Consider the following 22,632-nt stretch of genomic DNA (forward strand, 5'->3'; position numbering starts at 1 on the left):
TTAAAGAGTTATATCCTGGTTACGTACAGAACGGTATACATTCGTCAACCATAGATTTCTGTCATATACCCTCTTTCTCTCTCCGCCCACTTCGTGTCATAAAAATCACAGAGTGTCTCTCATATATCTTCCTTTCTGTAGCAATCCCTAGAATTTTCCTCCCAGTCGATGATGGGCTGGGAACAGCTGACATCGGAATAGACTAGGATATGATAACTCACTTTTACCTAGGATCAGACATTTAAACCAAGGATCATCGTCTAGTCGGAGTTGAATATATAGATCAAGTGCACAGTCACAGGCTTTTATTCAGTTACATTTCCTTACACGAAACATTGAAAACCCATGCGTTTTCTAGGATACAAGGGACCACATATAACACGAATTTTAATTTAATTATTCCCAGATAAGAGCTTCAGTCATGCGAAAGAGACACTCATACCTCACACTCATATCAAGGCTCAGAATTTGCGGACATTCCCAGACTCAAAGCTTGGGTATCAGCGTACTCTTGCCCTGTCCAACACAGTCCCTTCCAGTATCCGAGTTAGCATTCGTAGATGATGAATCTACATCCAACTCTGATGGCGGCACCCAAAGCGCAGGGTTCTTTTCGAAGAAGTTGGATGCACGTAACATCACACTGACAGGCTCCGCTGGCATAATGGGAAAGTCCTCAGTACGCGGGAAGTGTGTAAGCCCAAATTGAACATAACAGACGATGTCCGTATTCTCGATTGGCTCATCGCGAGCAACCCAATCGCTGATGGTCATATTTTCTGGATGGTAGTCACCAGTGGACTGGCACACATAAGACCCTGCTGGGAATAGCTCATAGTCTCGGTATGGAAGTACCCAAAGAGCTTTCTGCGCAAACGATCCTCTCTTTGCAATGACGCTGTCTGGTTTAGCTAGAAGCGCGGGGCATTGACTATTCACAATCTTGTACCCGACAGGCTTCTTAGAGACTTTACTGACGATGTTCGGATTCACAATGTCCCACGTTCGAGAGGTTTCATGGCAATAGCTGGCAGAGCCATCTTTAGCGGTTTTGAAAATCGTTTTCTTTGCCATGAATCCGTTGCCATATGGATTCTGCTCGGTCGGAACATCGATCGGGACTGCATCGTTTTGGATGACAGTATTGTTGGAACCATCAATCTCTGAATCAATGCGGAGTGAGAAAATGTGCTGGTGGTTTTGTGCATCAAGACGCTCAGCAACCTCTGTGCCGAATGGCGCTGATTCTTCACTTTCATGAAGACAATAGGTGTTCAACATGCCAGTCAATTTGACTTCCAGCTTATACGTTCCGTCCAGCGTGAATGTGTGATAGAAAGCATATTCATAGTTTGCGGCAGTCAGAATCTGGGAGATCACCAACTTTCGGTCTCGGGCTGAAATCACACGTCCATCACGGAAATCTGTATGCTTGTAGAGCAGACCGTTGTCCTCTTCATGTATGCAGATCGCATTCTCAATGAGTAGCGGAGCACCACTTGACGTGTTGAGGACGGCATCTAAGTATTGAATGACACCTTTGCAATCGCATCCGAGCTTCAGGGAATTGGCCATGAATCCAGAACCATATTCGCCAATATCAAATGCGTGTTTTCTATGATGCGGGCTCTTAGGGGATCCGTATGGAACAAACATTTCGACCACACTTAATCTATTGAAGATTTTGCGGTCCTTGTTGCTATTATCGTATGGATCTCGGATGCGGATGTCGGATAAAACAAGTCCTTCTCGATAGTTGAAACCAATGTGCATTTTCATATTGGCCCAGTGGATTTCTCTTCCACTCATCTTGAACGAGACTCCTTGAGGCTGTGTGATGTTGATCGGTTTGAGAACGTCGAACTTGTACTGGCTTGTTTCCGCAAACTCAGGGAGATAATTGTGCTCTTTCATCGGAATGGGGGTTCGCTCTCCGTTGACAGTTCGAATGTCAACGGAAAGGACCTCCTCTCGCTCTGTGTCTGCAATGACTGTAAAATCGAGGGGATGGGCGTATTGGTTGTCCGATGGTGATGTGCGATAATAAGCAAGTGCTTGTTGTAGTCGTCTTTCAAACCCCCAGCGCTCATCCACTCCAATTGCCCAACCATCGAAGAAGACTTTCGACATGTCAGTGATCCCCAGTTCATTGCAAGCCTTAATGACTTGTGGGTGAACTCTGGAGATTCTTTCCACAACATCCAAATCTTCCAGTGTCAAGATAGGCATAACATCCTTGATTTCCCGCCAAAACTCGACTTTTTGTGAGACCAAATTCACAGTGACCTCGACTACTTGCTGTGTACCGCGAGGAATGACAATTGAAAGAGACCGTCTAGCTGGGCGCGGTCCACCAGAATCACGGAAAGCAGCATATTCAGCTTTGGGGGGCTCTAACAGCGTGATGCTGTTAAATTTGACCTCCGACTTGCTGGACGCTCGAATGACTGTGCTTGTTTGCGAGATTTCAGCAGCTGACAGAGGATCTAGGTGAAGCATTAGTTTCTTAGTTCCAAACATGCTAGCCAATATTATGCCTCCTACCTAGCGGATACACAGAGGTAGCATTAAAAGGGCTGTTTCCAGAACTACAGCTACAGCTGCTCGGTCCGGTGGTAAAATCAGCCATGGTGTTGCTTAGCAATGATAGAAATATAATGTTTTTCGAAAAGTGAAATGCGACATCAGAATATAGATGTTCTTATATAGTGCCTGGCCATTAGGACTTAATACAGCTACCTACACCCTCATCCAGTCTACACTGATAAAAGCATAGGCTATTTCCTGTTCTCATTTCGGGGTTCGATCCGTTAATGCGTCGGGTCTCCCGACAACTACCGTATAGGGCTTAGAGGAAAACGTAGTCCATTTTCCGGGGTCTCCACTTAAACTGATTAGAACTATTGTGGATATGAGAATTTTGGGACAGATAATACTTGATTAGGTACCTAGAAATCATTTAGCTACGATTTTAGAGCTATTGAAGCACTATGATAGCATATATCACCGTCGTCTAGAATGGTAGAGTTTTGAGAGAAGAACGGACTGATTCTCTACAAGCAATCAGGAAGCTACCCAACTAATTTGTAAGGATGTGATGCTTCAACCCATCCCTTTGTCCTGGAAGCATCGTTCATGATTAAAAGGCTAAAGCAATGAGTCGGAAAGGAGAGTAGAGGAACTCCAAAATATTACATGGATGGGATGTACGTAGTATTATGCCGGCTAAATCATATCTATGCACATGAGAGCCATAGTACCCATTCGACCTAGCTTTCAGCGTGAACAGCGTCAGCCAGCAATTCAGAAACTTCGTCCACCAACATCATCCCCAGCAAGCCTAGCAAAGTGTATACTCGGAATTCCAATGGATAGCCTGCCATTCCCACTTGGTCCCACAGCACAACATGCACCGGATCATTTTTGTCAACCCATCTGTGCGACCTATGCGACCCAGGAAAATACCATTCTCTCGAGGTCATAAGAAACAGCGTTCTAGAGATAGAGCTGGATCACCGTTGAAGTGACTCACTCAGAAATGTTGTTAACGAACAATATACATCGACATATGTATTAATCGGTGTGCTCATTGTCGCTGTGTACACCTTTACACTTAATATTTACTCCGTAAGCCATAGTGCCAAGACAAAATCCACCCTAGCTATCTCCGTACTGATATCTGTATCACATGACGCGTATACCCCACGTGTCTTCAAGCTTGTCGTAACGGTAGCTTCAATCTCCAAGCTCCAAAATTCAACATGGGCCTCCAACGGTCCAATGTGACAATAATCCACCCAGATCTGGGTATTGGAGGTGCCGAGCGGCTGATAATTGATGTCGCCCTAGCTCTTCAGAACCGAGGCCACCGCGTAACGATCTACACCTCCCACTGCGATAAGGCGCACTGCTTCGACGAGGCGCGCGATGGCACGCTGGACGTCCGCGTGCGTGGAAACACCATATTCCCTGCCCATGTCTGCGGTCGATTCCACATTCTCATGGCTGCGCTGCGCCAGCTACATCTCACCGTCTCACTACTAGGCGAGCTTGGAACAAGGGGGATAGCTACCACGACCACCGACGACGAGGAGGACCGCGATGATATCTTCATTGTGGACCAGTTACCGGCCTGTGTGCCATTTTTGAAATCTTTCGGCCGCCCGCGCCAGTCCCGACGTCAGCGCATCCTCTTCTATTGTCACTTCCCGGATCAATTGCTCGCGCGCCGAGATGAGGGCGGCTCACTTCTTCGCTTGGCGAAGGTGTTGTACCGGTTTCCGTTTGATTGGTTTGAAGGATGGGCGATGAGCGCGTCGGATCAGGTTGTTGCGAACTCTAGGTTCTCCCGCGGGGTCGTGCGTGACGTTTTTGGCTCGGACCGGTTGGGTGATGTGGAGGTGGTGTACCCGTGTGTTGATATGGATCCCGGGGTACCTGTGCCCGAGAAAGTGGAAGAAGATCCCCTATGGGGCGGGAAGAAGATCTTGCTCAGCATCAATCGCTTCGAGCGCAAGAAGGATATGGGATTGGCGATTCGCGCTTATAATGGACTAGGAACGGAGAAGAGGAAAGGGACGCGGCTGGTGATTGCTGGTAAGAACTTGTGTATTCCTTTGCGATTTGGATAAATTTTAACATGGTATTTTGCAGGCGGGTACGATATTCGTGTCCACGAGAATGTTCAATACCACCAAGAGCTGGATGATCTTGCGACCAGTCTCGGGTTGAGGACCGCAACCTCCAAGACAGTGCTATCTGCGCTTTCAATCCCTGACAATATTGATGTCCTCTTCCTTCTCTCTGTTCCCACTGCATTCAAAGATACCCTGTTGGCGCAATCAAAGCTCCTTCTCTACACACCAATCAACGAACACTTTGGCATTGTTCCCGTTGAAGCAATGCGTGTTGGTCTCCCAGTTCTAGCATCCAATACTGGCGGCCCACTTGAGACGATTATCGAGGGCGAAACGGGCTGGCTCCGGGACGCCCACGCAGATGAAGAGTGGACTGCTGTGATGGACAAGGCACTTTACGGACTGGGTCAAGAGGATCTTGAACGCATGGCTCTTGCTGGCAAGAACAGGGCGCAGCAGGAATTCTCGCTCACTGCTATGGGTGATAGGCTGGAAGAAGAGATCTCGACCATGCTCAAAGCCGAAAGAAGGCCGTTCAATGGGTGGCAGCAAGTCTTTGTCATTCTCAGTCTAATTGGGGCCGTTCTTGCTGTGATGGCTGCAATTTTATTTCAAGCGCTATAATTCATAGTCCATGCATTAAATCGGTATACTTTACATTAATCTACTTTTCTCAAGTTACACCTCCACTGCACATTGTTCATTCAACACCACAAAACACCCTCACATGCTAGTCACATGACCTCGTGTTTTGTTCGCGGTGACGTCGCGTCCCTCCTCTATCAATTCATCTTTATCCTTGGTTGCCGGCCCTAGTGGCATTGGGGTCCCTCAACATGCCCGAAATAATAGATCTTTTATCCTCCGATCCTCCTACCGCACCAAAGCCCCAGCCGCCAAAACTGCGACAGCCAGCCCAACTTCCGTCGCGAGGTCCACCCCACCAGCTCAATCCGATTTCGTCAGACCCGTTCGATACATCCCTGTTCGACTATGAAGACATTTTCGACAAACCGGCCAAAAAACGGCGAGTGAGCGATGAAGACACTTCTTCTCTACGAGAAAGCACCACCCTGAACGAACCTCGAGCTCCAGCTTCTACGGCGGAGCCTTGGTTTTCGATCTCCGATGATGATTTTGACCTACCGCCAGTAAACGCCGCGGCACAGAACAAACCATCCCAGTCGCGTATGGAAGAATCAGACCCAATTGTCTTCACCTCTTCGGCCCCAGCTCCTTTGCCAAAGCCCCCATCGCGCAAATCGCACCTTTCAACCCGGGATATTATTGCGCTTGATGACGATGACACATTGACGGACCTCATGCCTCCGCCCTCAAGCTTCCGAGGGCGTAGTGATATTGATGAATTCAGCGACCCGTTTGCTCTGCCGGAGTTTGCTGACCTACTGAAAAAACCGACTTCCTCGACTCCTATCTTTTCTGAGTCGACTGCTCGCCTACTATGTCGCCTTGGTGAGGAACACACTTCAGGCCCTAAAGCAAAATCTGCTACTCGAAAAAAGACAGGGACCAGCTTGCAATCGACGGTTGCGGAGGTCCTCTCCGATAACGACGACATCGATGAACCAGTAGCACCCCGCAAGACAGCAAAGAAGACAAGCAAAGTTACTCCCGCTGAAAAGGAAGCAAAGGCCAAAGCACGTGAAGAGACAAAGTTACAGCGAGAACGAGAACGCCAACTCGAGAAAGATCGCAAGCTGAAGCTCAAAGAAGAGAAAGCAAAAGAGAAACAACGGGCTGCCGATATCGCAAGTGTCAACAAGCTGAAAGTGAACAAAAAGGATTCCACCCCAGAGATGATCATCGACATGGCCACATCTCTCGAAGACAGCAGCGTCGGCACCCAAACCGTTGAGTTCATGAAACGACTGGGCGTCGAACATACATACTTCACAAGCCCAATTCCAAACGTAGTCAAATGGCGCCGCAAAATGAACGCCACGTACAACAGAACTCTACGCCACTGGGAACCCTGTCCATCCTTCATCCAAAAGGAAGACCACGTGCTATGTCTATTACCCGCGCAACAGTTCATCAACATGGTAACCACACCACCACACGACCCCAACTCAGAAAGAGAAACCCTAGAAAACCACGTCCTCCGAATAAAAAGCGCGTACCCAGACTGCAAACCCATCTACCTAATCGAAGGCCTGACCGCTCTAATGCGCAAAAACACAAACGCACGAAATAGAGCTTTCCAAGCCGAAGTCCTGCGTCAACTCGCCGAAACAACCGCGCCAGCACGAGAGGAACAAACAACGGCTCGCAGAGCTCGAAAACCAAAGAAAACACCCGACACGACGCCCCTCGTCGACGACGAGATTGTTGAAGACGCTCTGCTCGAACTGCAAGTCACACACTCGTGTCTCATCCACCACACGACGACACCAGCCGATTCCGCAGAGTGGATTAAGAATTTCACCGAGCACATCTCGACAGTCCCGTACCGGCGTGAACGACAGGAAGCACATAATGCCGCGTTCTGTATGGATACCGGACAGGTGAAAACCGGTGTCGATAAACAGGATACTTTCATCAAGATGATTCAGGAGGTCAATCGCGTGACAGCTCCGATGGCATATGGAATTGCCGGACAGTATCCCTGTGTTGCGCATTTGACTCGTGCAATGCGGATGCATGGCCCTATGATGCTGGAGGATATTAAGGTAGGTTTTTCTTTCTATTTTCCATCTTTCTATTGGATTTGTTTCGTTTCTATAGCTGCTTTGGCTTTGATGTTGCTTTTTTTTTATCAGAATCTCACATACTGACTGCTATAGAAATCCGCGAACAAAAACGGCTCCTTGACGAATGCTCGTATTGGACCTGCTGCTAGTAAGCGGCTATACAAAGTGTTCACTGGATTTGATCCGAGTTCAACGGACATTTAGGTTTGTTTTTGTCTTGGTTAATTTTGGTTATTGCCATTTTTAACCTGACCAACTGCCTCTGAGAGGTACCTTTGCATTCTGGATGTGGCATCCGGATGGCGTGTTGAATTATTTGGTTAATTGCTGGAGTATTTGGACTTCTAATACCCTGCCTCGTCTCTTTTTTTTTTGGCTGGGAAATTGGATATTGCCCTCCAAATGAGATAGATCTCCTATTGATTTCCGGGGATATTAATATCGACCGAATGCCAGTTGGTATACGGTAGTCCAAGGAGTATGCCACCTAAAATGCAGCGATTGCCTTTTTTCTTCACGCAAATGTAGTATTTGAATATCAATATCAATATCAATGTAAGATGATTGGAAAAACCGAAATAATAATAACCGCCTAAGTATATGCAAATGCCAACCCATGTCCACCTAGACATGTATAGAACCATCATGAACGCCTGTATAAAACGCAGATATCAAACAGATTAGACATCCCAAGCCACCAAATAAAACCCTACTAAACACTAAACAACAACTCCTCTCCTCTTCCATCCCCTCCAAGCTGCCACCCAAGCTAAAACAGCAACCCAAACACTGACCGTGCATCCAACAGCCCAGAACCCATAGCACCGCCATCCATGGCACTGACCATCAGACAACCCATCATCGTGATCCATGGCATTCTGATAAGCGGCCGAGTAGACAATGCCCCACAACGCCGCACCAGCCGCGGGCATCATGGCAACGATACCCCAGTTCGTGGCGAAGTTCTCGACGCCCCATACGACGGAGATGATGATGGGGGCGAGGGAGAAGGCGCTGCCGTACCCGAAGCCGATTAGGGCAGTTGTTAAGTTGAAGATTCCTGGGTGTGCTAGCGGGAGGGGCGAGGCGAGGAGGAGGTAGCCTAGTGAAAGGAGGAAGGCTGAGGGGATGAGGAAGATCATGCGGGATAGAGTGAGGCGTGAGGATGGAGGGGGTGTGTGTCGGGATCCTTCGGGAAGTGGAGGGAAGAGATGTGTTGCTGGGGGCGCGAAGAAGTCGGAAAGAGAGCCTGTTAGGAGGCGAGCGATAGTTGAGGTTAGGGCTATGGTTGTAACGTGTGTTGAGGGGGATCCAGCTGGGGGTGATGCGCCTGTGGGATAGGATTGAGGTGTGAGGGTTGGAATGATTGTGCCCAGCTTTGGGGAATATGTTAGCTTTTGGTGTGAAGGTAATGGTTCAGACAAAACTCACGTTGTTGATGTACGATTCGCCAGGGCCGGTAACCAAGAAGAAGCCTGCGGCTAGCCACCACATGGTGTTGTCTTGTAGGAACACACGAGTTTCATAGTTGAGCAGCCAGTTCTTTTTCCGGCGCTCTTCTTCCTCGCGTTCCTTCTCTAGTCTTTGCTGCTCGCGCTCTTCCTCGGACAGAGTTGATTCCTCCTCGTCCAATGCATCAGAGAACGTGCCGTACTCAATCGCTTGCCTGATTTCATTCCGCGGCCGGAAGAAATCACTCTCTTCCAGCAGTCCACTGCGCTCTAGTTCTTCAACCGTGTCATCAATATACTTGTCATCATCCTCGACAATGCGCAATGCAAAGGTACCGATGATCCCAATTCCCAGCAACAGCACCGCGAGGAAGACGAAGTATCTAAAAACGTCGAGATCACCGTGACTCCCATCCTCGAGCCGTTCACAGAACATATACATCCCAAGCTGGCTCTGCCACATACCACTGAGACCAAACGCCGCAATAGGAACAGCAAGCATAATCCCCTTGTGCTTTCCCCTGCCAAAGTTCTTGGCACATGTCGCAACCGCTGCTAGATACATGCAGCTCGTCCCCATACCAATGGCAATAAATGCCACGATCATAACCCAGAACGGCCATCCAGCACCCCCTGCATCAGCCGACGGGCCGCTCTTATATGTGAAGGCAGCGAGGAGATATCCGATACCAAAGACCAGTCCCGAGAACATAGCCAGTGGTGACGGGCTGTATCGATCACACAGGTACCCGAACAAGGGGACAGGAAGGTACATTGCGAGTTCCGCGGCGATCGAGACGGCATTGACCTGGAGCTGCGAATAATGGAGTCGGGTGAGGAGCAGATGGCCGTACAAAGAGAAAGCAGTGATACTGCCAGCCCCCAAGCTGCAAAACACGAACACAAGTCAGCTTCCAGGGCTCCAATTGATCATAAGTATAACAGCAAGGAGAAGGGTTTCCATACCAAGTAACAACACCCCAGCCAAAGCTAAGCACTCGAATAACCTCCTTTTGCATTTTCCGTCTGTCACGCTCGACAATCTCCTCAACGACATCGTTCAATAGCCCGTCATCACTTCGTGGAAATCCGGCGTTACCGGAGCCCCATGAATTTCGTGACCTTGGACTTAACCGTGATGGCTCTGCACCTCGGTCTCCTGTGCCTTGTTCTGTGTCGATATCCTGGAGGAGCGGGCGATTCGCGTCGAAATCGCGCTTATCGATCGTCATAGTGCTTGCTTTCTCCGCACCGGCTGCGCTAGGCTGTATCCGCTCTCTGCCGAGGGGAAGTGTAAGATAGGTTGGTGTAGATAAGTTTGGGAGACAAGAAAGCCTTTCGGATCGAAATATATGACCTTCACGATTTGGCGATCCTGAGATGCTGAGGACTATCGTCCTCGGGGAGCTTCAAGGGCGGGGAGCGGTGTCAGCTGGGTGGATCCTGAGGTTGTGTTGTTTCAATGCTACGTCATTGGAATTCAGCTTTTGATCAGGAGTTATGTTCACTGCAGCATTATTGAGGTCCAAGGTAATGTATACGTTAGTTAAAAGGCGTAGTCAAGCTGAGGGGGAATAACCCCAAGAGGGGAGAGAGTTGGAGTCATTCCACGTGACTCATTACAGTCTATATCCGATCACGTCATGTTAAAAGGATAGATTGTGAAATAATGAAAATCAAGGGAAATTGGCCATCTAGAGATAAAAAAAACGATACTTATGTACAAGACCGAAAAAAAAAAAGAATTTGGAGACATTGGGGGTATTATCAATATCAAAACAACTGAAAGAAACTGATACACGCCCGAGAAGAAAGACAAAAAAGGCTTCTGTGAAAAAAAGCAAAAGGGTAAAGAAACTGAAACGACTCTAAATGCATCCAAGCGTTGACGGGGATCATAGAAGCACCCATTGAAGGGCAGGGTCGTTATTTCGTAGTGTCGATCAGGCGAGATCAGGCACTGGTGCATATGAATGCTGGCGTTTCAATATGGAAGAGTCTATCCTCCGAACGCCACGTATCGGCAGTGGGCCGAAAGATGATTAAAAACAAAAAAAGCAAAAACTGAAAAAAAAAGAACTAGAAACTGACTTCGCCCGCGTCGGTTTCTATCATGGTTTCATCCCAATACTGAGCAGACGGTCTCTCACGAGCCGCAGGTTGAGAACCCAGCGCGATGGCTTCACCTTCACCACGTTCAACGAATTCGTCCAGAGTCACCTCCTTCATGATCCGCTGGAAATACATCCGGAGTGTACGGAGGCCACGCAGATATCCACGATCAATGTCGTGCGGGGTGTGAGGTGGACATGGCGTATCTAGAGGAAGTTTGTCCTCGCCAGTGACGCAGTTAGCGAAATCGACGATCTTCAGTTGAACGTTCTGTCTGCTCTGGCCGTCATTGGACTTTCCATGTTTACCGCCAGACCGAGGCGGTCCTTGCTCAGGTGGAGCTTGCGGTTCTCCGTCATAAAGAATCAAGAGACTGCTAGCATACAGCCGATAGCTACCCAGCTGTCGAATCATGTGCTCTAACAAAGCAAGTTTTTCCAGAATGACAGGGATCTTTTTGGCAACACTGGCATAGTTGACGCCGTCGTATAGGAACCGGGTGAGCGCATCCTGGAACTCACGACCAGATTTCAAATCCCGTCCGAAATACTTGTCTTCAAATATGTACTCCTGCTTCTTAACATTCCAAGTCTGCATGCCACAGAGCCGCACGCCCAGCTGCTGCGAAGTAGTAGACTGACACTTTCGTCGCTGGGACTTCTTCTTCTTCTCATTCGCTTCAATGCCATACTGTCGGGTGCCCATCTTCAAATCCAGTACGCATGGTTTATTCATACCAGCGGTCAGATCTTCAAGGAGGAGAAAGAACTGCACTCTTTCGTCTTTTCTCAGCTGTGCCTCTTTAGGGTTGCTGGGTAGAGCCGCATTGAGGGGCTCTTTTGGTTTGAAACGAGTTGGATCAGAAGTTATACTAGAAGCAAAATGCTCGGTTGCAGGGCGACCATTAGTCGAGTTATTTTCTGACGCTGGTGAAACCGACAGTTTCGCGGTGGAAGAAGTCGACATCGAAGCATCAGCTTCCATCGAGAAAATCTCATCCTCCTTGTCACCGACATAATCATCGTCATCAAAGAACAGAAGCTCTCCATTGTTGCGAGAGTCCATGCTGCCACGTCTCCGGAGGCCACTCCCGGAATGGCGCCGTCTAGTGTGATAAGCTCGAGAGAGCGAGCTTGCTCGATTGGGCCCCTCTTCGGTCCGGATTTTCTCAAGGCGGCTTTGATTTGCATCTAGGGCAGTCGAAGCCGACGATGATAGAGCAGGGCCTTCATTTGGGGCCACCTTGATGTCAATCGCTTCTGTCTTCAGAGCTTCGATTGGCCCAGAGACTGGTTGTCGACTGGAGGCGGTGTGGTCTTCTGATAGGTTCTCTCGGCGGTGTGTGGTTACGGGCATGTCGGAATTAGCTCTTGGCAGATGGACATGACCACGAGCATGCCGTCGATGATGATGAATGGCAGGAGGGCTGAATACCTCGCGGAGAACCTGCTCCTGAAGCTTGAGATTGACGGTTGTGGCGCCCCAGATCTTGGCCCGCTTGCTCAGCGCCGATGGATCAGACTCCACTGACATGCCCTCGAGGCCATCAACGGATCGTGCGCGGTTGATTGAAGCATCTGCTGTCCGCGGTCGCTGCTGCCGGGTGAAAAGATCGGCAGGAATGATGTGTCGATTATTCTCAAGAATGACCTTAGGAATGACCCCTGTGACTTGGGACTGGCTAACAACTCGCTGTGGCTCTTGTGACTCAGCTGCCTCGAGAAGCTGAGAGCTAAGCGTTGAAGTTCCGTTGGCAGGTGTCGCCGCTTGAGTTGTCTCATCGGCAGGATCGACCTGATCCTTTCGTTTAGATGTCTTCGAGAAGGTCACATTCAGAACTCCGATGTATCTGACCGGAATGTTAGTATTCGATAACCCTCTTCGTTTTATGGATTGGATTTTACTCACTTTGGGAGAAACACAAGCATATCTGGGTGCCTCAGTTCAATCCGTTCGTAGAACTCATTCTCTCGGTTGTTCAACTGCTTGCATACAGCGCGTCTTGAAAATCGGAAAACGGTCGTGTGCCCGCCAACCTGATGTCGATAGGGCTTCAATTCCACAGCACCAAGAGGCCCCGGGGGCGGAGCGTTGGGGCGAGCGAGAAGCCGGGATTTCTGGGTCGGTGTGGCAGTCGGAGTTCCCGCCTCATCAGTCAGCTCAGTCGCAGATTGTATACTTTCATCCGCTGACTGAGGTTCAGCTTCGGAATCGTATGTTGAATCATAGCTGCATTCAGAGATGGTACCCAAGGGGTTGTCTGGCAGATTCTCTCGTGGAGAATGGATATCGCCATAAAGGATCTTACTTTCATTCTTAGATCGAAAGGATATATCCACATGGCTGATTTCCTTTTCGGGAGAATCGCTACGCTCTGGTACTAAGATCAGCTCACGGCCTTTCTCCGCAGCCGACATCTGACCCGGCTGTACATCATTAGAGCTATCGGGAAATTGCTGTAATGCATCAGCCCCATCAGGCACTGTACGCTCGTGCGGGAAGTAAACCGCAGAAGAGATCTGCTCATTTTCCTCCTCCTCAATCCCAAATTCCCTTGGTTTACGACGCTCCTCTTCCTCGAAAGAGCTAGTCGGGGATACCTCAACGTCAGAATCTGGCTGGAAGTAGTCACGAGTGCGCTCTGAATATTGAGTTGGAATGCTTTTGGAGAAAGAAGATCCATGGCTACCACCGGGCGTGAGATGGAAATTTCGGATCTCCTCTAGCAAGCTGCGAGGCAACGCTGTTGGGCGACGCTTAGAGGGCACATCGTCTGGTATGGTCTGAGAGGACTCGGTCGGAGGAGGTTGGAAAGACGGAGCATCGCCAAGTGCGGAGAGTGAGATGCTTTTACGAAGCGAAGTTTCCTGCTCTGACCCATGTGGCTCTGGTTCGTAATCCATGATGCTATCCTTCGACTCCGTCTCATCTTGTGGTCGGCCGCGATCCTCCCGTCGTTTGCGATCCGGCGACGAAGCGGCTGTGTTTTCCTTGAAAAGACCCAGGTAGTGACTGGACTTACGGCTGCGCACATTAGAAGCCGGCTCCGAGTGGGGTAAATTGGCTTCAATCGAGCTGTCAACTCGGCCACGACGACCTCTGCTAGGGCTTCGCTCAGGCGCAACAGGGGTCTGGGTTTCGTCTGTAGGGCTGTAGGATAAGAGATCCTGGCTGACCTGAGGGCTCTGGCCAGAGGATAGGATGGTCAAAGAGTGGGAGGTACGAGGGACATCATCTAGTGTGGACGGGAAGAGATTCCGTTCAGGTAAAGTGCCTTGAAACCGATTGGTATTCGTACCTGTGTTGTCCAATGGCACCTTGTGCCGCTGAGTACCGCCTAAATGAGGCTGCACGCCCGTCTCAATCTCCGCTTTCTTGTAATCAGTCGGCGATGTCGATGCGCGCAGGAGAGACAAACGAGGGATGTCGGTGGAGGGAAAGAGAGCAGAGGAACGCAGTGGAGAGTTTCTGTGGACGTCAACTTCCATGTGGGAAGGGTCGACGTTCAAACGGTGGGGAGAGACCTTGGAGAATGCACTTGGAGACACGGATGCATCGTCGAGGGCAGGGATCAGGTTGACCTGGCGTTCATTGCCCAAGGCCTTTTTGGGGGGTAATTGTGGGGTAGTTGCGGCGCTATCTGAAGGAAGGTAATGAGTAGCAAAGATGCTGTCACGTTCTGACAGCTGAGGCCTGTAGGCGATATCCGGTTGTGCGGTATTCTCCGGGGGGTGGTCGCGGTCCTTTTTACAGGAGAGAGTCGAGAAACGGGTAGAGACCAGGAATGGGCGGTGGGAGATTCTGCGCGCGACGGTGATAATACCTCCCTAGGTCCCTGAGACAGCTGGCCCTGCCGCAAGTGACGTGGGGTATTGATATCCGAGCAATCATGTTGGGCAGGTGTTGCAGGTGTCACCAAGGGGTTAGGCAAGGTATCTTCGGGAACGGACGGCGAGTTTGACATGGGGAGGACATTGGTCAAGTACAGGTTTGGATGGTATCGAGCGGAAACCGGAGTGGTTAGGCGTAAGAAAAAAAAAAAGCAAGGATTTAAACTAAGAGCACACTATGAGAATGATAGGCATCAGAATAATTCTATTCAAGGGGAGAGCACGTTGTGGAAAAGAGAGATCTTACAGGCTGGGGAAAAGCCGCAGAATGGGTGATGGGGAATGAGAAGAGTCAAATGGAAATGGAAGTTTGAGGCCGGATCGTCACCGCCCTTGAGTGGATCCGATTTGCAGATTAGGGAAAAAGATAAAAGAGATATAGGAAAATGAGAGAGATAGAGAAAGGGAGGAAGAGAAGAGAATAGAAGAAAGAGAAGATGAAAAAAATTGAGAAAACCGATCGGTTTTGCCTCTCTCGCTTTTCAGGTTTATGCGAAAAAATACAAGCACAACGGAGTCCTTGGTCTTCGTACAACGTCTTACAGATTCCATTTAGAATCTCTAGGGTTTGTAGAGTATTCAGTATCATAATATGAAATCATTTGTGATTTCATAAATACTGAATAGGATGTTCAGGAACACCTTTCAAGCCAGTTTTCATTGGCTTTTGTCATCTTTATTTTCATTCCTATCGTACAATCTGCCAATCATGTCTCCCAATGCATAGTGTGCAGCCATGGCGATCGCTTATGTCTCAAAACATTTCCCAGTCATATTTGCACTTCCCCGGAGTCTGGGGTTAAGCTCTCAAGCTAAAATCAAGGCTTAATATCCGCCTTAAGACACTAACAGCAGAGATTAATTGTCCCCACTTTGAAAAGCCACGAAAATGGCCTTATCTCGAGGAAAATCAGATGTAGCCAAGACCGAGCGGTATAGAATTAAAAGTCCTCGAAGCTGCCTATTAAATATCAACCCGTTCCTATAAATTTATAGATAAGCCCAAAGGTATATTGTCTAGAACACTTAGTTTCCAAAGCTTATTAAGATAAAACCAACACAGCGCCTAAAATGTGATGTGATGGGATAAACGTGAGACCCAACCAGAGGCCCCAGCGAGGTGAAGGAGATGCATTAGCTAGGAAAATCAGGATGTCCACGAACCATCTTCCCTGCAAAAGAGACAGAAGTGAGGAGATTATAGGAGATCCCCGCTGATTTTTGTACTCCCCACTGACACTCCTATGGTCTTCCACTCCCTTTTATGTCGGCTTCCTTCCACTATGCGCCTTCTTTCACACAGATGTGGCTCTGGGCACACTGCCGATCGCCTTTCTGATTTCCATGCTAATCCCCGGAAAGCCGTTGAGTCGCATGTTCTCACTTCAACTACCTGACCCAATCTACTATTTTACTCTAGTATTGTAGAAATCTCGATTACACCCGTTTACTTGATACTAGTTTCATGAGAAACCCTACGGTCTTGGAGTCAAAATGAGTCGCTTGCACCTGGATACCACAGTTGGAAACCAGAGGTATTCCTTTATGGAAACACCAGTCGAAATGCACCCATCCTATCAACGGAATCTATCGACTCCCCCGGAACTAAGTGCGCCCCCGCATCCCGTGGAAGAACCCCCGGAGCAACGGCGAGCATGGACATATGCACCGAGTGAGAAAGAGCCACAATTTCAAAATCGGGGAATAATCCCAGACCATGCCAACCGTCCGCCCATCGAGCAGCACCCAGCCAACTATGCGCCCATAGCTCGGAACCAGCAGCAACAACCACCACAACATAACACTTCAATGTCTCCTCAGACCTACGCGATTGCGCCCAAGCAGCATACCACCCAACTTTATACCCAGTCGTATACCCAATCGTCTACAAACATAGCCGAACAAAGTCGCACCATCACTCAAGCATATGCAAATCAGTCGCATACAAACATACCCGAGCAACAGCACCGGTGGAACCAACAAGTTGGCATGACCATATCTCCTCGGTATGCGAACGTACCTCAACAACACAGCACCACAATATCTCCCCATTCATATACAACTCATCCATATGCGGCGCAGTCATACACCCACGTCCAGGACCAACAGCGCGACACCGAACCATCCACCCGGCAATGTGTCTCGTATCCCGAAACCCCCAGCTCACCCCCGATCTCGCCAGGGCCACTGCCACTGAAGGTAAACCCTGAAGCGCCAGCACGAAGCGAAACCATGTCCATCGTTCCAGACGAAAATCCCCTCCAGTCACCCAAGTCACCATATTTCCCTCCACCCACTACAGCGGCGGCATCGCGCACTCCCCCACCAGACGACCTAAGTGCGTACCACCATCCCGGCCAATCAATGCATCCAAATCAGGAGATGAAGGGAGGAGGATGGAGCAATGGATTGTGCGAATGTTCGAATTTCGGAATCTGCTGTCTGGGAATGCTATGTCCATGCATTCTGTATGGGAAAACTCAGCACCGACTGTCGATGAAATCGAAAAAGGAGGACCCTACAAATATGCTCGGTTATGAGACATGCAATGCGTCGTGCACGGGTATGGGATTGCTATGCGGATGTCAATGTAAGCCCAAGTCCAACTTCAGTCTGGTTCCGAGTTTGGGTGAAATCTGCAACCCGGCCGAGCAACCGTGAAAGGAAAGCAACATTCTAACCAGCACAACAGGGTTACTGGCCACCATTCAACACACCAGAACGAGAAAGGCATATGGCATTCAGGGTAGCATAATGTCGGACTGTGTCCGAGCTACCTGCTGTACATGTTGCACATTGATTCAGGATGAGAAGGAGATACAGAAGCGTGAGGAGTATTGCTCCCGCGCGGCCAGGGAACGGGGGTGAGTCTGCTATCGCCGTATACCACTCCCGGGCCGATGTCGTATAGCCCGCCGCCGAGATGATGTGCCTATCTAGCGAGGGAGTAGGGAGTCAATGGCATAAAGTCTTGTGTAAATGTACATAGTTTATGCATTGTGGGGTGATATTATTCCTCATTTGATATGTCTCGACATTTTTCGTTTGGGACGGTAGGGGCTACGGAGTACTCCGTAGCCTGTCAGCTTTGCCAATCTCCAGGTGTGAATGCAGCTAAGTTTGAAGATCAAGGCTGGCTGTTGTTACGATCTATCGTATACTTCTCCTGTCACATGCTGTCACATACTCCTCCCAGATTGTTTATTGTTTGCTTCCTTTGTTTCTAAATTGCTACTAAGCCTAATTGGGAAGAGGTTGTTTGCTTTCGTGGGATAGCTCTGCTATAAGATCCCCCGGGATTTACCACTTGCTTCTTTCTTCTTCTTCCCTCTCTATCTTTAATATTCTAGGTGGAATGCACTCTTTCTTCATTGATCGAACTGGCACGTAACAGCTGTTACATAAAATCCACTCCTCTTTAGCGTTACAGATAATTGTATGCGGTGAAATGTGATATATCATATTACCACGTTCTAAACTTCAACAATGAGAATGATGAGGTGAAGTAACTTAGAGAAGCCACAGAGATTAAAGCAGAAGTAAGAATTGATTAATTCCAGTGAAACCAACGAGAGAATCCACTGCTCATCTCCAAGCGCCTATATTACCGCGACATGTAACCCCATCACCAAACCCACCCAAGCTCGAAAGTTTCATAGCCAATTATCGAACCCTGTCGAGGGCGACTACTCCGTACATGCTAGGTTCCTAAGGGAAATCACTAAACCTAGCCATCAGAATATCCAGGTTCGTGGGTATACTGGAGACTCTAAGTGATGACAGCCAGCCACCTAACTGAATTTTTTAGGTTTTCAAGGATGTAAGGCAGCAATTCAGGACAGAGAAAAAAGTAGTAATGATCGCCACCGGGATGTATGAAAAGGCGAGAAAACTTACACGATCGGACGAACCAACTGGCGGGTTGGTACCGATCAGCCCCGATCTCGCCGGGGAGACGGGTCGATACGCCACGATCCTCCAATTGGCTCATCAATTCTCTAATGAGTCTACGGAAGACTCCGTACTTTATATGGAGTACAAATTACTGAAACCTCAGCCCCGGCTGTCCATTTACAAAGTACCCACGGTGAATGCATCGCCTTGCATAGAAGGGGCGCACAACATACGGACTATAGATTTTCAGGCTGCAAGTCTACGATAGTTGAGGCACCGACTCGTCGAGAGGTTGCCAACGTCGGGACTGTTCCTAGAGGTTGGCGCCGGCGTGGAAATATTTCCCGGAAAAAGCTGATAGTGTCACCCTTGTTCGGGGTCGGGTTGACTAGTTGGAGATCACAGATGTTAATCGGCTAATATGCAAGGATGTGATATACCAACCCAGCTACTGCTGCGGAAGAGCAGTCATTCATCTAAGGTTATATTCGAACTATTAGAGTTAAACAATGCGACACTTGTTCAATGCCTTCTTGGGAGATGATTTGGTTCGCTTCTATATAAACGTTTCTATGTATATATTCACTTTTGGATTCCCGCATCGTGCTGCTCTTGGCGCTTCCACTCATTTGAGAAGTCATTGTATATATTTTGTTGCTAAGTGCGATATGGCCGATTCAGTGGCGCAGGCCGTCCATGGCTATGACCATGATAACTTGCGTCATGTGGTTATCACTTCGACTTGTTTTGCCTTTTATCTTGTCTACTGCCGCAGTCAGATTCCAGGTTATTGCTCGAATGATCAATGGAAGCGATCTTTTTCTGGATGACTAGCTCATTATCATTGCGTTGGGGAGAAGCACGCTCCGAATATTTATATGTTAACTAGCATTTGGAAACAAGCCTTCGAATATGGTATATCGATAGGAGTAATGCGTACGCTGAGACTATTCACACCTGAATCAACTACGAGCTAACGGGCGTCAATACTCTATAATGGGCTTGGAACACATATCGTCGAGCTCGCTCCCGAGTAGATCGTTGTCTACCTGAAGGTATGATGTTGCATTTGTATGGTTGTCCATTGCAAGGTTAGACCATACACTGTTAGATACATAGACACTGTTTACTGGCTGGATTCTCTACGCCGGCTGCATTACAAGCATTAACCTATCCATCCCGATGCTCTACCGCAGACTCTTTTCTGTTAAGGCCATGAAATACGCCATCAATACTGTATCTCTGATTGTGACCCTATGGACTGCCTGCGGTATTATCGCCAGCTGCTTCACTTGCATCTTAGCCGAGAAGCTGTGGCACCCCATGCTCGAAGGTGGCTGCATGGATTTCCACTGGTGAGTGGGGTAATTATTCCAGTCCTAGTGGTGATTTGAATCAGTCGCCGACTCATAACTAGTCTACTGTGTATGGTAGGGGTTAAAATATACACACCTATAGGAACTAGAGTATTCCTTTGTCTTCTTTATTTTGTATCCACCACAAGGAAACAAGGATCACTTTGTTGGCATCTTCCATATTAACACAAAGAATTCAAATAGTGCCATTATGTTTTGTCTCAACTGAGTGATTCTCAACTAATAGACCAAATCATTGACTCGGTGCAAATAAAAGCCTTTGGTACATTTCTTTCTGTCCTAAATGTCTTCAATTCATAGCTTAGATAGAAAGGAATCGGAAATCATAAATAGCTCCTATCCCGGCAATTTCCTAAATAAATCAACCAAGCAATCCACATTCAAACATCAGAGAAACAAGATCCACACTCTTATTTCCTTTTAGTTCAATCGACTCCAAGTCATTAACAAGAAGATCTAGGTAAGTCGGCTCTTCTCATCCTCCCAGCAAAGGATGTCTAACCCCAAGCTAGCTTGCTCGCCATGGCAGAAGGGCTTCCAAACGGAGTGCCGCGCCTTTGTAAAAGAGGCAGAAGCCTTAGCTGATTATGCCAGGCAATACTCAAACGATTATACATATGAACATAGCGACAATATTTGTGGAGGGCTCATAAGTCTATGTTCTCAAATGGCACGAGTGAAAGACACAGGACTAGATATGGTTGCAGAATCGCCGAGATGTTCTCTCGTTCTCAAGGATCGCAGCTATTGGTTCATTCGGGCTCTGGCAGATCAGACGGAATTTGAAGACGAGTGCGATGAAATGGAGGCTCGTCTAGATGGACTGGTACTGAAGGTTGAACGGCGGGAGTTGGAGAATCTTTGGGTTGCTGGAGTCATCGAGTCAACGGTTTTGTATATCCAGGAGACGTTTCATGTATAGATAGTGATGTGTTAACGGAACTGAAAAGTTTTTTGATTCGTGATTAGGTTTATGGACCGGCTGTTATTGTATGCCCGGGATGTAAACATACGGCGAGCAAGAAGGGTCGGCGACTTATGTGACCTCTATGCTTGACAACATGATTTGAATGATAGTAAAATCCATTTGGAGATATATTTTTAGATGTATAATAGTGTTTTCGCTACTCCGTAGGAAAATCCGACAAGGTTATGTAAGTCAAGCCTTCATAATACATCACTATAGAAATATTGGTTTCGGCTCTTTATGTATTACACTATGCATAGCCTTTTAAGATCACACCAAATTAGCAGTACAATCATGGCACGTACTTCGGCTGTCAATGCATACCCAAAATTGTCTTCTATACGGAGTCGAGGTTTACTCCAAGGTTTACTCCCAAACCGTGAATCCATCTCATTCCGCTACTTTCTTCGGAGGAAACCAGTGGAAATGCTATAGGGCGGTCCCACCAGTTCATGGGGTTGTCCCGTCAAGGTAGAAGACGATCATAAGGCGACCATCCCCAGGTGCGGGTAGGTACCAGGTACTTATATATATCCCGAGCATAAACTCAGCCATTTTGAGAGCCAAGCAATACCCTCACGCCCAGGAATGTTTATTACAGGCGCTGAGCTCTGAGTACACTATGTACGGAGTACTACATGCGGTAAGGCGCCGCCAAGATAGCATCCCCGCGCCCTAACGCAGCTCCGATAAAGGCGTCCTTCAAGAGGCGTTTTCTCCTTTTTTTTTTGTCCGAGTATGCTCTCTTTAACTTTGCCATACTTATCACTTGCACCGTAAGCCCAACATGCGCGGTCTCGACGAAAGCACCGAGGTCCTTTTACGCACTGGCCAGAAGGCCCAGGAACAAGTGCGACATGCTTGGGATGGGTTTATGAATTTTGCCGCGCGAGATAATGTTCTCGAGGTTGCATTGGGTTTGATGTTAGTTTTCCCTCTTGCATTGCCTAACAATCAATATGCCTGAGAACCTGCTAACATCTATATCCTACATAAAGTATAGCTAATTCGTTCACAAAAGTCGTCACATCTTTCGTATCAGACTTGATTCTGCCAATTGTTTCCCTACTGCCATTCCTGAACCGGAATATGGATGAGAAATTTGCTGTTCTCTCAAAGGGTCCGAATTATGACCAGCAGGATGGGTATAACACCCTCTACCAAGCGAGAGAAGATGGAGCACTGGTTCTGGCTTATGGGTATGTGGACCTATCTAAGCTACTCATGGAAGGTGTCCTACCAGTCAATTTAACACACAGTTACGCAGATTGTTTATCGAGACTGTTATCAACTTCTTGGGTGTTAGCCTTACTCTGTACGCAGTCGGACATTTGTACATGCTTCTCACTCATGACAAAATCATTAAGCCTACTGTTCGGTGTCCGTACTGCAAGCAGTATATCGGTGAATCGGTAAGGAGTTTGATCCAATGTGTATTTTACCCCGGCTGATTGTTCAAAGGCGCTTCGCTGTCGCCATTGCTCAACATGGCAAGACGGAAGGGAGGATGAGCCTCGGAGTGATAGAAGTTCTCGCGGGGAATTGGCTGATGCCGAGTCGAGTCTTATTGGGGAAGCTCCCTAGAGGGTAGTAG

General features: G+C 48.2%; 9 protein-coding genes across 9 annotated transcripts; 6 read left to right on the plus strand and 3 right to left on the minus strand.

Moving 5' to 3' along the window:
• Positions 1–486: 486 nt before the first annotated feature.
• On the minus strand, positions 487–2,499 carry N7447_007641 (copper amine oxidase; the record flags this gene model as incomplete). Its single annotated transcript, XM_057231903.1, has 1 exon — positions 487–2,499. The coding sequence occupies one exon, from the start codon at positions 2,497–2,499 to the stop codon at positions 487–489; it is 2,013 nt and encodes a 670-aa protein (XP_057083668.1).
• A 1,262-nt stretch (positions 2,500–3,761) lies between these two features.
• On the plus strand, positions 3,762–5,261 carry N7447_007642 (GDP-Man:Man(1)GlcNAc(2)-PP-dolichol alpha-1,3-mannosyltransferase; the record flags this gene model as incomplete). Its single annotated transcript, XM_057231904.1, has 2 exons — positions 3,762–4,596; positions 4,654–5,261. The coding sequence occupies 2 exons, from the start codon at positions 3,762–3,764 to the stop codon at positions 5,259–5,261; spliced, it is 1,443 nt and encodes a 480-aa protein (XP_057083669.1).
• A 212-nt stretch (positions 5,262–5,473) lies between these two features.
• N7447_007643 (uncharacterized protein) lies at positions 5,474–7,552 on the plus strand (the record flags this gene model as incomplete). Its single annotated transcript, XM_057231905.1, has 2 exons — positions 5,474–7,327; positions 7,442–7,552. The coding sequence occupies 2 exons, from the start codon at positions 5,474–5,476 to the stop codon at positions 7,550–7,552; spliced, it is 1,965 nt and encodes a 654-aa protein (XP_057083670.1).
• A 515-nt stretch (positions 7,553–8,067) lies between these two features.
• On the minus strand, positions 8,068–10,031 carry N7447_007644 (MFS transporter; the record flags this gene model as incomplete). Its single annotated transcript, XM_057231906.1, has 3 exons — positions 8,068–8,724; positions 8,780–9,686; positions 9,766–10,031. 3 exons carry the CDS (start codon positions 10,029–10,031, stop codon positions 8,068–8,070), a joined length of 1,830 nt encoding a protein of 609 aa, XP_057083671.1.
• An 847-nt stretch (positions 10,032–10,878) lies between these two features.
• N7447_007645 (inositol polyphosphate kinase KCS1) lies at positions 10,879–14,875 on the minus strand (the record flags this gene model as incomplete). Its single annotated transcript, XM_057231907.1, has 3 exons — positions 10,879–12,760; positions 12,820–14,654; positions 14,735–14,875. The coding sequence occupies 3 exons, from the start codon at positions 14,873–14,875 to the stop codon at positions 10,879–10,881; spliced, it is 3,858 nt and encodes a 1,285-aa protein (XP_057083672.1).
• Positions 14,876–16,295: 1,420 nt separating this feature from the next.
• N7447_007646 (DUF614 domain protein) lies at positions 16,296–17,462 on the plus strand (the record flags this gene model as incomplete). Its single annotated transcript, XM_057231908.1, has 1 exon — positions 16,296–17,462. One exon carries the CDS (start codon positions 16,296–16,298, stop codon positions 17,460–17,462), a length of 1,167 nt encoding a protein of 388 aa, XP_057083673.1.
• A 2,415-nt stretch (positions 17,463–19,877) lies between these two features.
• On the plus strand, positions 19,878–20,160 carry N7447_007647 (uncharacterized protein; the record flags this gene model as incomplete). Its single annotated transcript, XM_057231909.1, has 2 exons — positions 19,878–20,050; positions 20,154–20,160. The coding sequence occupies 2 exons, from the start codon at positions 19,878–19,880 to the stop codon at positions 20,158–20,160; spliced, it is 180 nt and encodes a 59-aa protein (XP_057083674.1).
• A 578-nt stretch (positions 20,161–20,738) lies between these two features.
• N7447_007648 (uncharacterized protein) lies at positions 20,739–20,993 on the plus strand (the record flags this gene model as incomplete). The annotated part of the gene is made up of 1 exon (XM_057231910.1): positions 20,739–20,993. One exon carries the CDS (start codon positions 20,739–20,741, stop codon positions 20,991–20,993), a length of 255 nt encoding a protein of 84 aa, XP_057083675.1.
• An 832-nt stretch (positions 20,994–21,825) lies between these two features.
• N7447_007649 (Large-conductance mechanosensitive channel) lies at positions 21,826–22,622 on the plus strand (the record flags this gene model as incomplete). Its single annotated transcript, XM_057231911.1, has 4 exons — positions 21,826–21,962; positions 22,037–22,237; positions 22,306–22,450; positions 22,500–22,622. 4 exons carry the CDS (start codon positions 21,826–21,828, stop codon positions 22,620–22,622), a joined length of 606 nt encoding a protein of 201 aa, XP_057083676.1.
• Between the last annotated feature and the right edge of the window lie 10 nt (positions 22,623–22,632).

This window comes from Penicillium robsamsonii, assembly GCF_028829455.1.
Source record: "Penicillium robsamsonii strain IBT 29466 chromosome Unknown utg000004l_segment0_segment0, whole genome shotgun sequence".
NCBI classification, from domain to species: Eukaryota; Fungi; Ascomycota; class Eurotiomycetes; order Eurotiales; family Aspergillaceae; genus Penicillium; species Penicillium robsamsonii.